General features: G+C 39.2%; 1 protein-coding gene across 1 annotated transcript in view; it reads right to left on the reverse strand.

Moving 5' to 3' along the window:
• The window catches only part of RPS6KA5 (ribosomal protein S6 kinase, 90kDa, polypeptide 5), a 113,336-nt gene extending 97,340 nt beyond the window's left edge, over window positions 1-15,996 (reverse strand). The window contains exon 1 of the mRNA XM_005871193.2: window positions 15,960-15,996. Coding sequence (XP_005871255.1) covers window positions 15,960-15,981 — 22 coding nt within the window. The 5' untranslated portion in view covers window positions 15,982-15,996. The remainder of the gene's footprint in view (window positions 1-15,959) is intronic.
• Between the last annotated feature and the right edge of the window lie 281 nt (window positions 15,997-16,277).

Genomic DNA, 16,277 nt, shown 5'->3' on the forward strand with positions numbered 1-16,277 from the left:
GTGGGGGGGGGGGGGGGGTTAGAGAGCAACCAAAGGACTTGTAAGCATGCATATTAGCATAACCAATGGACACAGACACTGGAGCAGAGGGGGCTTGCCTGGGGTGAGAATGGTTGGGGGCTGGGGGGCGGGGCAATTGGGGAAAAAGGAGACATATGTAAAACTTAAGATAATAAAAAAGAAAAGAAAAAAGAAATACCATATAGAATCCTAAGCAATCAGAAAAACATATTAAAGCATGTGAGTCTAGATGTCCAAATGGTTCTCATTTCTATGCTAGTATTATTTGCCATTGTAATTAGAAGCCTTCAAGCATGAAAGTCTAAAAATAAATCACATTTCTCTTCATTAAACTGTTAACCTAAGATCAAGAGCTCAAACATCCTAGCAACAATACTAATGTTTATTAGAACAAGGCTTAAAATATTTACATAATTTACTTCACACTAGAGGTGAAATAAACATCAGCCAATTACAGAAATCTTCTGCATGCCTGAGTCATTACATGCCTTAGTGAAGTCCAAAATAGTATTTTGATCATATGATGTGGAGTTATTACCTGCATGCCTTGGACTTGTACTATATTGAGAAACAGAACTGTCCACTGTCTTTCTTCATACATGAAAGTGAGTGGTATTTTATTGTGGTTGTAGGAGCTCCTTTTCTTGTGCCAGGTATGCCTCTGTCCATCTCCTTATCTAGTTCTCCCTAAAGGTAAGAGAGGTTACTAATCTGAGTACTCAACCATACAAAATTCTGACTGGGTAGTAGGTGGAGTCCAACAAGATCTGTGTGGGTTTTTTTTGCCTCAAATTCTGACCTGGACTGACCCCTGGGGCCGAATGGCCATTCTCTTGCATTTCTCCACTATATTCAGTAGTCAGTTAACTAGAGATTCAGAGGCTTTTTGGGGACTTGGTGTTTACTCACTAGTTTGTTCTCCCCTCTAACCTTCTAACTCAGACACCTCAACATGCTGGTCCCAGGATTCTAAATAGTTGGGAGGGAAGTAGGAGTCCTCACTTAGGGCTTAAGCCTAAACTGCATGTACCAATGCCACTTAAATTTAAGAAGAGTTCTACACTGGTGTGCTAGAAGTTGGCACAGCTTTAATGTAGTACTCTGAGTCCCACTGGCAACTGTTCCTTGCAGACAGTTCCATTATGACTCTTGGGGGCTAAGAGTAGAATGGCTGGGCAGAGTTTGGGAATTTCTGAATTTCTGACTATAATAGCTTAATTGGCACTAAAACCACACCCTCAACCCATATATCCTAACTAAAATGATTAATTCCTTCCTACAGAAACAATGCCTAGTGAAAACTCTTCACAAATGTATAAATTAACAAAAAATATCAACAAACTTTAAAAACTTAGACTAGAGCTATTTAGTTGGGTGCATAGCAGTATGACCATATCCGTTATTTATATCTGACATCTGTTTTGAAGCCCACATCATATGAGTTGTTAAATATTAGTAAACCTGGATTAAAACAAATATTTTTAAACTTTTTAAGGTCTACTTTATGCCTATCTCTTACTGTTAATCAGCTTAGACAATCTCCTCCCACAAAAAGTATTTATATTAATGCATTACTAAGTTTATTCACTTAGAAAAGATAGGTGTGAACAGTTTTAATGCTTTCAACAAAGCAATTTTAACCATTTTTTTCTTAATAAAGTATCTGAAACTATCCCATTGAAAATCCTTCACTTCTTAATTAGTGTTATCCTATAACGCATTCTTTCTGGTTAGGAAATCACTTTTAATATTAAATTTAAGCCCTTTACAAGAAGTTAATGAATATTTTTTTAAGTTTGTCAAAACTCAAATAAATTTCAATATTTAGATGATTCCCTTTAGAAAAGTCTGAATTATTAATAGTAGAAAAGAAAAAATCTTGTATTATCAATGAATATAAAAATACTTGGTTTCTTACACTATAACCAGATTCCATCAACTGCATGTATAATATTAATAGGGTTATCTGCAATGTGGGAAAATATGACTAATGTAATTTTTTAAATAATAAATTTAGACTAACAGGATAATTGTCTTTTCTCCCAAATTTAAATAGCTTTGTTGTTTGTATTGTTATTGTTGTTATTAAATAATCTAGGTTCATGGTAGGTTGTTGTTTTTTAAATAGACAATATTAGTAGGCCTAAAGTAGACCTAGGAAATCTCCCATATTCCCACCATTCAAAGATAGTTATTATTAATCTTTAGCAAATTCTTCCAGGATCTTAGCCATAAACCTATGATTAATAAATGGCTTCTCATTCAACTTTCTAGGCAATTCTATTACCAAATGTAATTCATAAATGCATATTACCTATGATCAACTTACTAAGTTGTGAGACATTTAACTTGGAACTTCCCACTCTTATGGAGGAAACAATCAGTAAAACCACATGATTAGATCTAATGAGTCACTTGTGTTAAAACTAAGAAAAGGCTTAATTAAAAAGCACTTTTACAATTAAAATAGAAATAAAGAAAATGCTTTTGATGCCATTTCAAGTAAGTTTTTTAGTATATGAGTAAGGCACTCACATACCAGATTTTATTCAATAAATTAATGTTATTAACTTTGCAATGAGCTATGAGAAATATAATTTAATACAAAGGAGTGTGGCTTCTGTGGACATTAAGGGGAATATCATTATTATGCGAAGCTAGTTAGAAATGCTCATTGAGAATACAGGCTCTCATTCACTCATTTCACACATACACGGAGTGCCTACTAGCACTGAACAGGTGTCAGGTCTTTAGCAGTACAAGATCAGAAATGGCAAAGGTGAAACAACAGCTAGGGAATTCTGAGCTAGAAGAATAGCTAGAGCAAGAGCCTAAGTATGAATAAGTATTTTAGTCGTAGGGAGTAATCAGAGGCCTGTTCTAGTGGCTATTATTGGTTTATGTGGGGACAGCAGCACAAATATAACATCAAATAAGTACACGAAACTTGCTGATTCAAAACCTGGAATGCCAAATTAATTAGTTTAATTGAATCCCTAAACGATGCTGGGTCCTGACAAGATGAAAGTAAGGTTTTAGAAAAACTACTCTGGCTCTAAGGTGCCATGTGGACAGAGCAAGGAAAGACTAATGATGCTAAAAGATGGTGAGGTGACTGCAATCACTAGATGTGTGTTGAGAGGGTCTGGTCTGAGTAGAAACAACAACTGACAGAGTTTTGCTGAAAGGGGAAGTTGAAAGGGAAGGCTGAAAGGGAAGTTGTGGGGTTTCAACACTGATTTGGAGGTGATGGCAGGACAGCCTAAAAGGGCTTACAAGCAGGCCGTTCTAGACAAGGAACTAAAGTTCTGCAGAGAAGACAGAATGCTGATGGGGTTCAGGTCAGGCTTCCCCCAAATAGAGCACCTTGGCATACTGAGTTGTTTTAAGCCAAAGGACTCTGAGAACAGCATGTGCAGGAAGGACTCTCTGACCTTCGCCTGAAGCAGGTCATCAGCCCTTCCTGTGCCAGGTGCCCTCCCTCTACCCAGAGGAAAAAAGCATCCTTATCTCGGAAGACAAGGGACACAGACAGGAGCCTGAACAAACAGGCTTTCCTAAGTGTCCCCCAGTTTGCTAAACTTGCCTCAGACCCTTTGTCCTATCATACCCCTTTCCACAACTTTCCACTCTTAAGCAAAGCTAATATGAAAATGCTCAGGTTTAACGGCTTCTTCGGGTCCTTTCTTCATGAAGGCTCCCGTGTCACATAAAACTGATATTCTATAAATTTGTATATTTCTTCCTGTTAATGTCTTTTGCAACAAGGATGCCAAGTGAGAACTTAGAAAGATAGAGAAAAAAGTCATTTTTTCTCCCTTAAAATGCATAAGGATTTTAGGAGACGGGCAATGGCTAACACTTGTAGAAGAAAGGCCCTCAGGAGACCACCGGAAAAGAAGGGTTAAGTATTAATGATGAGGAGTAGGGATGCAAGAAGAAAAAGAGCCAGAAAAATGGTTAGAGAATGAACAGGACATAGAATCCAAGAAAAAACAAGATGTCTGATAAAAAACTGATTATCAATGACGTTAAACTGTGGTACAATGAGACATATAGTGTGTCCCCCCAAAATGTATACACACACTTTGAATAATTATAAAAAGCAGTGTTTATTAAAATACATTTCGTTTTCAAAATTGAGCTGTCAGCTGTTACAGTATTTATACATTTGTGGGGGAGACCCTGTATATTTGATCTTTGTCCCTAATTCCTAGCATACAACTCCTAAAGTTTAGGAATCTCCAGATTGGTGGTGTGTCTTTTGTATGCTAGTGAGATAACTGGTGGCTTGGAGCCCAGCCCCTAGATAGCTTCAGGATGGGTGGCTGGTTGCTAGAAAAAAACCTAGGACTTTCAGCTCTCCCCTCTAACCGTCTCCCTTCTGGGATTAAGCTAATCCGCAATGGCCAATGATTTAATCAAGTATGCCTCTGCAACTTGTTCCCTGAGCCCATGCTGCTCAGCTGGCTCACTTCTTCCACGGCTCACTTCTTCTACCTCTGTGACTTTCTAAATACACTTTTGCTTGTATTTGAGTCTGAATTCTTTCTCAGCCAGAACTCAAGTACCAAGGTTGCTGAACCAAGATCCAGTCTAACTCCACACAAATATTTTATGTACTTATTTGTATTCCCACTGTAAGTTGAGAAAGTGTCACTTGGGTTTATACATCAGTCTTTCATGATTATAACTATAGCTATGTGCATGACATCAGAGCACAAAAAGAAACCAACAACATAATGATCCAGCATTAAATCCTATTTGCCACCATCAAGGAACACGTCATTAACAGCAATATATATGACACAGCAGTAGTATACTGTTACCTTGTCAATGGTTTTCTGACTATTTTTTCATTTCAGAAGAAAAGGAGAACAATTACAAAAAGCGACATTGTGAGGTTTAGTTGTAAATGCAACAGGAAGAAGATAAACTTACAGCTGTTTCAGCTGAAACCGAAATAAGCCATAATTTATTATAAATCTAGGATCTACAGAACACCATCAACTTCTAAAACTTAAACACTGCCTACACAAAACCTTGTCCAATTTTCAGGTATTTTTTTTTCTCTTTGAAACAGTAGCTCATCAATTGAAAAAAAATAAAATAAAAGGAAACAAAGCCTAACAAGTTAATCAAAAAGTTCCTGTTTTTGGTAAAGAAAGGAGTTTCAGTCTTGGCCCAAATTCCCTATTCCTCAATAATTAGTTTCACCTTCCCCTTTCTAGCACCTTCAGTATTGAAGAAATCAACATTAACCTCTAGTTTCCAAATACTGATGTGAAAAAGATCACATTTATCTTTTTAAAACTTTTATTATGATCTATAACAGAGAAAGTCTCAGGGGTGGGGCGATTGTAACCCCACATCCTAATAGTAACTATCCTCCTTCTGTGCGTTCATTTCCAGTTTTTTTCTTGTGCGTGTATTCTAGTTATTAGCTGGGGCGTGTCAGTTCATCATCATCTAAGCTAAATGGACTCAAAGCCCACAGAGCCAAAGCTTCCCACTCCCCCAAGGTTCCTATCAATTCCTAAGAGAAAGGAATTAGAGGTAGGGTTATTCTTTTTTAAGAATATATATATGTTTTTATTGATTTCTTTAGGGAGAGGACAGAAGAGGGAGAGAAGGTAGAAACATCGATTGATTGGTTGCCTCCTGCACACAGGGGGTCGAGCCCTCAACTCAGGCATATGCCCTGACCAGGTATCAAGCCAGCGACTTGGTGCATAGGACAACAATCAATCCACTGAGCCACGCTGGCCGGGCAGAAGTAAGGTTATTCTTAATCTCTCCATCTTCCACCCTTGGGGGAGGAGGTCATTATCTCACCTGGCTCTCAGCCTCCCATCATTTTTCTGACTTTTCTTCTTTTCTCTCTCCCCTCCCCTATGAGGAACAAAATCAACTAATCTTTCCCCTTGTTTCCTGTCCAGCCGCTTCCCTTTTCTGACCTCTTGGCCACTGCTACCATCCACACTCACATCCCTAAGTGAACTTGATATTAAGGCAATGCCCCCAGGGCAGTTCCTGCCATATGACGAATTCTGATGCCCACTGCTCTGATAATACATTTTTTTTCTTCTTACCTATTTCATAGGTTTTATGTAATCACCATACTCTACATATAACTACACAGTCTACTTATTTAACAAGCATTCTGAATGCTGACGTGTATCTGAGATTGTGCAAAGCACTGGTGAGACTGAAGCAGAGACACTCTGTGATGCCAAGCAGCGCAGGGTCAAGAGGAGACACTCAGGCCAGTGAAAAAGCCCCAAGGTACAAGCTCCATTAGAGGTAAGAGGGACAGAGAGACCAGGAGCGCACAAGAGAGCATCTTACCACATCTGAGGGTTTGGGGAAGTTGAGTGCTAATGGGCAGAAAAAAAGCCTGAACATCAGAAGGAAACACATACAGAAAAGCACCAAGAAGAAGACGGATCATAGCATATCTAGGAACCTGCAACTGGTGCAGGCAGGTAATGCAGGCGAAGGAAGGGGAAAGAAGGCACAGCAAGACACAGGCAGGAACCAATTCATCGAAGATTGGGTTAGATTTGAAAAAGTGCCTACTTTGTTCTGAAGGCAATGGGGAGCCAATGAAAGACTTTAGGCCAGTGGTTTTCAACCTTCCTAATGCCTCGACCCTTTAATACAGTTCCTCATGTTGTGGTGACCCCCAATTTCATTGTTACAAATTGAACATAATTAAAGCATAGTGATTAATCACAAAAACAATATGTAATTATATATGTGTTTCCCGATGGTCTTAGGCGACCCCTGTGAAAGGGTCGTTCAACTCCCGAAGGGGTCGCGACCCACAGGTTGAGAACCGCTGCTTTAGGCAGAGGATAAAGATGAGCTACTCTGCACCTTAAAGACCACCAGCAGTCGTGTGGAGGATGAAGTAGAAAGGAATTCACGTGGAAAGCCAACAGAGAGGTTGGTGCATTATTCGAGGCCAGAAACAATAAAGGCTAGACAAAGGTACTGAAATCAGGGAAAGAGGAAAAAGTAAGTTCCCTGATACATTATTCACTAATACTACTAAGAGCAAAGTGAAAACACTGGAAATTTCTAAAATTATTAAATTCTAAAAAGCTATCGTGCAATCTTTAAAGTTTAAAATGATAGAAGCCATGAGATCAGAAAGTGCTCATAGTAAAAGACAAGATCAACTTTCAAAAAGTTCCACATGAACTGTATTCATTTGCCAAAACTCTAAATTGTATACCAAAAAGAGTGACTTTTACTGTACGTAAATTATACCTCAATAGAAAATAATTAGTGCTATAAAGAATCATGAAAACATTTTTAAACATGAATATTATAAAGAAGAAATATTCAGATTCAACAAGGATTTTCTTAATGTTTACTTGGTTAAGTAAATGTATTTACTTATCAAAATTAATGCTTACTGTTTAGAAAAGTCACATACTTGTATTTGGCAATATAAAGCTTCTAACACTTATTTTTCAAAATGCACAGATTTCTGATACATCTTACACTGCATCAGCTAAGCACATTGCTCTTCAACTTTGTAGCAATAGATTATTTATGTATTCTGAAATGTTACAAGTTCTTCTGTCCTTGCCATAATAGCAAGTGATTTAATAGTGTATCATTAATATGCAGCTGTGTGTGTATGTATGGACTTGGTGAACATAAGCTTTATGAATTAAGAATCAGTATGTGAAAGGTCTGTGGGATTTCCAAATGATGATGGCCAAAGGACAGTAAGGAATTTTACGATAGTCAGATTATTGGAAAATCCACTGTTTATTATAAAACATAGCTTTAAAAAAAATAGGCCATTTCCAGGCCATGCCATATGATTCAAGTTAATATACACAAAAATATGAAGAAAAAAATAATTTAGGGAACAATATAGCACATTAAAAGTATTGCATAGAAGTTTTTATGACTTATTTTCAAAAGCAAGTTCCTTTAGTGTTAGTTTATAATTACGATATGACAGTTTAAAGATAATTATGCTTCAAACCAAAATCTAGACAAAGAACAGAATGCCATTATTTACACTCGCATGGCTTTCCTTATTCTTAAGTTGATACCTTTATTTACAATAGAAGTCATGCTTCAGTATTTTGGCAAGCAAAAAATTAAACATAAATGATAAAAACTTAAACCATTTATAGCATGGCAAAATTATTTTGGTATTTGTTGATATATTTTAGATTATACCTTCCATGCAAGCAATAAAACAGTTTCTAATAGTCCAAAGTAACATTCCAGCGGATCAGATTTCAATGTGATGTAAGAAAACAGAGCAGCATTTTGTTTCTCCTTAGTCATAACCTCATTTTCCCACTGCAATTCTACTGTCACCTCCACACTTAATTCTATTGTGAGAAAGTACTTTATCAACACCCTTTCCTTTTCTCTATTTCCCAGACTACATGCTGCTAATAGTGCCAATTTGGTTTCTATTAACACTTAAATGTAGCAGCTTTGAATCAAATATCAGTTGGCAATAATTTGTGCTTACAACTATAAACTTTCATAGGGCTACTGCCAACTTGTTTTACAAGAACAATCCTACTCTTTAAAAAAGTTAACAGTAACTCAGAGTGAACTATCTAATTTCATTCTATGAACACTGGGGACCAGAGAAACTAAATTCATCCTGTCTTGTCCCACTCTTCCTCTTCTACTTCAGTTTTAACTATGTTTTCTTGACCACAAGTCTGGGATTTAGAAGAAAAAGGTCAAGAAGTGCCCTGGAGGGAATACAAGCCCTAGAGCTCTAAGCCCAACGCCACTCCCCTGCTGTCCCCTCCTCTGCTTATTTCAAACATGAATTGCGTAACCCATTCCCCTGAAACCAAGTTAAGCAATTAACACTTCTAATTTTATGTCAAGGGTATCAGCACAATTATGTTGCCATATAAAAAGTTTCGTGTTTCTAAACATAATTATAGTGTTCCCTGGCCATTTACATTTTTTTTGTTTTATTTTACAACTAGAGGCCCAGTGCACAAATTCGTGTATGGGTGGGGTCCCTCAGCCTGGCCGGCAATCGAGGCCTATCAGGGGGCCAGCTGGCTGGAGGGGAGGGACACCAGGAGGTAGGCCGACCAGCCCCCGGATCGAGGCCAATGGGGGGGACCAGCCGAGCGGGGGTGGGGGGTTGGAAGGGGCCGTGGGAGGTTGGCTGGCTGGTGGGAGGGGCCGCGGGAGGTTGGCTGTGGGAGTGCACTAACCACAAGGGGGAAGCTCCTGCTTTGAGAGTCTGCCCCTGGTGGTCAGTGCACATCATAGCAACTGGTCAACCAGTCGTAATGGTCAAAAAATAACAGACAACTCCCATATTCATAATCAATTTTTAACATTCTGCCACATTTGTTTTCTCGTACCCATACACTCACACACATACACACTCGCACTCATGTTACTTACCTTTTCTGATCTACTTCAGAATACTCTGCACACATGGTGCATCTGTACCCCTTAATATTTCAGTGTGTATTTCCTAAAAATTCTCTTAGATAATCTCAGCATTTTATCCTGCGAGGATCAAACCAAAACCAGCTCTCCGACATCCCTGGAGGGGTCCCGGATTGTGAGAGGGTGCAGGCCAGGCTGAGGGACCCCACCAGTACACAAATCTGTGCACTGGGCCTCTAGTATGCCTATAAGATCTTTGGTTAATCTCTTCCCCCCTCTCCCCTCCCCCCTTTCCTCTGAGATTCATCAGTCTATTCCATGTTTCCATGCCTGTGGTTTCTGCTCCTGCGTTGAGCATCTGCCCCCTAGTGGTCAGTTTGTGTCATAGCTACGGTCAAACGGTCAGCCGGTCGCTTAGGCTTTTATATAGATAGATAGATGTTCTTTACATTGTAAAAAAAAAAAAATGAATCGAGACATGCAAAATGCTTGGCAGAGTACCTAACACAGAAAGCTCAATAAATGATAGCTATCATCATTAGGTTAGAGACTGAACTAAGACTATGTAGTGGTGATGGAGAACAAGGCGCAGATAAAGGAGATATTTCAGAGTTAGATACAACTGCAAGAGCAAATTGGTAGGCAGGGAGAAAGTAAGGTAGAGGAAAGGTCCTAGCAGGGTGGAGAATGGCAATGACACTGAATAAAATACAGAAAGCTAGAGGAAAAAGCATTATTCAACTATCCAAATGTTTTATGTTCAGTAGGCAGTTGGAAGTAACTAATAAAAACTCAAGAGATCTAAGCAAAAACAGAGACTTGGATGGTAGTCAAGCCTTGATAATATTTGATTCCCCAATTATAAGAAAAGAAGGCGGACAGTGGATTACCAACATGTAAGCCATAAACAGAGGGATGAAGGACAGTGAAAGAGGGAGATGGGGCAGTCAGTGATAGAGAACCAGAAGGAAGAGCCGTGTCACTGAGTAAAAGGGAGGACAGGACCTACACTTGAGAACCAACTGCTCTCAAGAGGTTAAGATCAAGCAGAGGCGGTCCCACCTGATTAGGAAAACAGGGAGACATTAGTCATTTTAGAGAAGGTTTCGGTGGAGGGACTGAGGTGAAAGCCTGGTATCACAGCACATCAAAGAGTGAAGGGGAGACGAAGAAGGAGAAACAGCGAGTGTAAACTGCTCCTTCAAAAACTGGTGAAAAGGGAGTAACAGCAAAAACTAGATTGTGTTTGTGGGAAGAAGAGTTTGAGGATCAGCGGAAGGGAGAAAAAAATAAAGGAAGTGGAGGATTTCAAAAAGAGATGTAAGAGCACAATCTGACTCAATCATCTTTATTTACTAGTAATATGTTTGGATCTGTTTTTAATATACTACCTAGGAAATATGTGTTTAGTGTCTAATTTGTTGGGACCAACCTAATAAATCTGTAAAAAGATTTTTCTTATAAAACCTTGTCTTTTTACTCTGGCCAGTAATTCAGTCAGTTGAGCATCGTCCATTGCACCAAATGATTTCCAGTGAGCGTACATACCCTACGTTGTGGGTACAATCCCCAGTTGAAATGCATCCGGGAGGCAACCAATCAATGGTTCTCTCTCATACTGATGTTTCTCTCCTTTCTTCTCTCCCCCGCCCCCCCCCCACGCCCCTTCCTCTCTCTCTCAACTCAATAAAAACATATCCTCTGGCAAGGATTTAAAAACCCTTGCCTTTTCTTACTCAACATTACAACAACATAAGCTTCTTTAACTAATTTAGTTTTAGTCAAAAGGTGACAATTGTATGCAGTGAGAAAAAAACCTTTCCTCTGCTAGTTTAGCTTTTTTTCTTTTTTGTCAGGGGAAAATACACTTATAAAACAATTCACCAGATAAGCTCTAATTTAGGGGTTATCCTGCATAGTTTGGACAGCACATATATAACTCTGAAATCTAAAATCTTTAACCCCTGTCTGCAGGCTCCAATTAGCTCAATTCTAGAAAATAAACTTGAAAATAAGCTAAATAGCTAGCACATTAAGTTCCTCTTAACTGCCAGGTGGCAAGCTATTCTGAAGCTGTTTAGATTTGTGGTTGAGCCTCAAACCATGTCTCTGGACAGCATGCTGCTGGAGGCAGAACACGTTAAATTTAATGTCTGTGCACTTTAAAACAACGCGGCCCATTTTTATTGCCAGGGTCACCTACCCTTACGACTTACTGTACTTTTTTGGTGTATAAAACAGTAATGTTTACTTAATCCGACTGATTTTGGGAATACATAATTGAGCCAACATGAAAACTGAGTCAATAAGAAAACTAATGCTTATAAACTAGTAACAAACAGCCTTTTCTCCCCGCTCCCCCTAATATGTGTACCAAATAAATTTAACTTAGAACTGAACTAAATATAAAACACTTCGAAAAGAAGAAAAAGAACATGATGCTTACTAAGATTTCTGGCATGATCTAGAGAACATGTTCAGGAACTGACCTCTATAGAAAGCACAGAGCATTTCAATGGCTGTGCCTGAAAACCTTTCTCTAAGTTGTTCTGCAGCATTCTGTAAAGTTTCACCTGGTAGCATGTAAATTTTTTGTCAACTTGTGTGTTTTTCTATAGCTAAGAATTTTAAAAGGCCAGAATAACAATTTTAAAACAATGAAGGTACTTTTTTCTTCTTGAATGAAGAATTGCCTTTTCTTCACAATTCACAGAGAAGAAAAAAAAATCCATAAGCTCAAAACTCCCCTATCTTCCTGCCACCAAATCTACAAATGCACTTGTATCCTCTCCATCCTCCCTCCTGTTACAATAGAAGCAGTGGGCCTTCTCTTATCTGAGGCCAATCTCACCACCACCACCACCATCACCCCGTCCCCAGGACCCCCTTCCCAGGGACCTTGATGCTGTCAGTATCCCCTCCTGTCTGTAATTTCAATCTGTGTGTGTGTGTGTGTGTGTGTGTGTGTGTGTGTCCTGGATCCAAACTAGTGGTATTTAAGCATGCTCTAGCATCGTTTGTCTTAAAAACCACAATAAATAACACTTCCAGCCCCAAGCCCCACATTCCTCTCTGGCTAAGTCTCTCTTTAATACTCTCCAGAACCAAGTATCTCAAAAGTTATCTTCACTCGCATCCATTCCTCAACCCATTCTCGTCTGGCTTCTTCAACCAAATCTCCACCAAAATTTCTCTTTACAAGAATACTAGCTGATCAGTCAGATCTGACAAATACCCCTTTAAGGACCTTCTCTCGGCTTCCATTCCACCACATGTTCCAAGGTTTTCTCCTGGTTTTTCTTCTGGCTGTTCCTCCTCCGTACCCTTTCTTAGCAACCCCTTCTCTACCCATCCTCTAAGTTTTGGAGTTTTTCAGGTCTCACTCTTCCTCTCTCTCCAGTCTACAATCTCCCCTAAGGTGATCTCTTCTACAACTGGTCATTAAATGTCATCTAAGTACCAATGATGCTAAGATTTTTATCTGCAGTCTAGACATCTTTTCCAAGTTCCAGACCCATACCCCACTGATGACATAAAATAGAGGTTTACATGAGCATAGAGGCCAGACTGCATGGGGGTCAAAACTAGTTCTTCTACTTACTTCCTAGGTAACCCTAAGCAAGTTGATGACCCTAAGACTCAGTTTCCTCAGCTGAAAATTGGAATAATAGTAGTATTCACTTCATAAGCTTATTGTGTGGATTAAATGAGTTGATGAAAGCACTTACTATGTAGCATATAGTAAGCTTTCATTATTCATGATTAATATCACAAGATATGACCATTAAAATATGTCAAAGACATCTCAAACTTTATATAAAACAGGATCATTTTTTTCTTGCTCACCCCATATGCATCACCTCTGGTTTGCCATCTGTGAATTCTAAGGCAGATTTCTAAGATGACCCCAATGACCCTTTGCATGACCTCCTGGCCCTTGAGTGAGTGAATATAAGATACCACTCTTGTGATAAAGGAACTTTGCATATGTAATTAGACATAATTAAGGTCCCAAATCAGTTGACAATTATGAGAAAGATTATCTAGGCCAGGGGTGGGCAAACTTTTTGACTCGAGGGCCACAATGGGTTCTTAAACTGGACCGGAGGGCTGGAACAAAAGCATGGATGGAGTGTTTGTGTGAACTAATATAAATTCAAAGTAAACATCATTACATAAAAGGGTACGGTCTTTTTTTTTTTTTAGTTTTATTCATTTCAAACGGGCCGGATTCGGCCCGCGGGCCGTAGTTTGCCCACGGCTGATCTAGGCTGACCTGACCTAATCACATAAGGCCTAGAGGTCAGAGAAGGGGATCTAAAAATCAGAGTCAAAGCATGGAAAGGATTTAACACACATTTGCTGGCCTCGACATCAAGGAGCCAAATAAGAAAAAAATGCAGATGGTCTCTAGGAGCTGACAAAGAACCCTCACTGACAACCAGCAAGAAAACGGGGACCTCAGGCTGATGACGACAGGAACTAAAATGTGCCAACTACAAGATTGATGACATAAACACAGGTTCAGATGAGCCTGGAAGTGGATTTTTACCCAGAACCTCTAGATGTGAATCCAGTCTGGCTGCCACCTTAATTTCAGCCATGCTGTCAAACTTCTAACCTACTGAACTGTGAGGTAATAAATGGGTGCTATTGTAAGCCACTAAATTTGTGATAATTTGTTACACAGCAATAGGGAATTAATACACCATCTGAACAAATAACACCTTCAAACATACACCAGAAAATCCCATATCGGTACAATACCAAATTCTGTTGACTCTATCTTCTAAATACATCTCAAATATATTCACAATTAGTTTTTTTAAACAAAGGTGTTTTTTTATTGATTTCAGAGAGAGGAAGGGAGAGGGAGAGAGAGATAGAAACATCGATGAGAGAGCATCATTGATCAGCTGCACACCCCCAACTAGGGATCAAAACCGCAATCCGGGCATGTGCCCTGACTGGGAATCGAACCGTAACCTCCTGATTCAAAGGATGACACTCAACCACTAAGCCGTACCAGCCAGGCCACAATTCTGAATTTCTAATTGTTACCTAACCCAAATCTGTATATCCCATCTCAACTTCTGCGATAGGCTTCTATCTGGTCTCCCTTCATCTTTCCTCCTTTTCTCTTCACAGCAATGGCAATCACTTTTTACAATGTAAAGTACATCTCTAAAAACTCCTTCAATGGCTTAGCACTGGGCACTCAGGGAAATGCCCAAACACCTCATCATAATCTACAAAACCCTGCAAGAAATGGCTCTGGCTACCTTTCCAGTCCCATTCCCTGTGATTCTCATGCTTGGACACGACACTCACACCACAGAGGCCTTTCTTCTAGTAACCCCGGTGTTCGAGGCCATTTCCCCTTCAGGACCATCTGTGTCGCTTCCTTTAACAGAAATGCTTTATTCCCCCACTCATCACCCCATAGTAACAAGGACATTACGTGAACATTACTGCTTCAGAGAAGCTTTAGAGTGCCAGGTCACCCTGTCAGAAACTCATAGAACCCTGTACCTTCTTCATAGAGTTTATCACAATTGCCATAGGGGATTCCATGATTATGTATGTAATGTCTTTCTGTTAGGTTTCATTAAATGAGGGTAGAAGCCATGCCTAATTTGCTCCCTGCTAAAACTCAACATTTGGTACGATGCCTGAATTCAACAAATCTTTAATGGATGAAAAAAAAAACTGTGGCTGTTTTGCCCAACTTATACATGGCAAAATTAGGTCAAAAGTATGAGTTTGATATGTGCGTGACCCCATTAGATTTGTCCTAATCTAGCGCTAATTATGGTGTTTCCTGACAAACAAATGCCCTTTATACCTAAAGGAAAAGCAGATGCAAGTTCATGGGAAAGGACTATTGCAAATCTACCTCTATGATCTGGTGTTCATGTCCTCATAGTGCAGCATCATATTTAGGTATGAAGGGAAACATTATCCTATTACATATTTTAATTAGCTTTTCCTCTTAGAAAAACATATATAACTCTACTCCAGATTACCGATGTGGCTAGAGGACAGAGTGCTTCACTCAACTAAATTTTCCAGGTAACGATGGGATAGTCCACTAACGTAGAAAACTGCCAGGTACAGGGCAGCCCTGTGCGCACTCTCCAGCTCTATGGCACTAGAACTCTTCTTTAAAAGCATGCCTCTATTTTACTGATGTTTCATTATGTATTTTTTTTAAAACCAAAAGTGCTATTAATTAATTAGAGACCTCATTTTTTTTCCATTTTTGGAGAAATACAAAAATAGCACAAACACCATATGACAGAGATTTTATTTAAGAAGCAAAACACTGGATAGAAAATCAAGTACCTTCTCATATTACCCATGGTATGTACATAGGTATTTATATGTGTATTTACTTAATTATATATTTACCTAATCCCTACCTTGGTCCAGAAAAGATTTAAGGCCAATTACTTAGATTAACTAAAGCATAACAAAAGGAGGAAGAAAGAAAAATAAAAAGAAAGTATAGGGACATAAAATGGTACCAGGAAGAGGCTCAAGATGCATGCCAGGCCACAACTTTATGTGGAGTAGGCCCGAGATCTGAAGCTTTCTAGCCACCAACTTGATAAAAGGGTTCTGCTCCAAGACCCACTTCAGAGGCTTCCTATGAAAAACAGAACAGCTGGTCAAGAGCAGCTCAGGCTTGTACCAAGATCAGAAAGGAATGTCTTCTTGGATTCCTTTAGAGAGGACAGCACTGTGCTTCTACTAAGCACAACACTTGTCCCCATTTTCTACGGAAACTGTGGTATAAATAACGAACTGCTTTACATTGCGATCATATTCAGTTACCAGGGCCT

Source organism: Myotis brandtii, unplaced genomic scaffold (genome assembly GCF_000412655.1).
Source record: "Myotis brandtii unplaced genomic scaffold, ASM41265v1 scaffold332, whole genome shotgun sequence".
Classification (NCBI taxonomy): domain Eukaryota; kingdom Metazoa; phylum Chordata; class Mammalia; order Chiroptera; family Vespertilionidae; genus Myotis; species Myotis brandtii.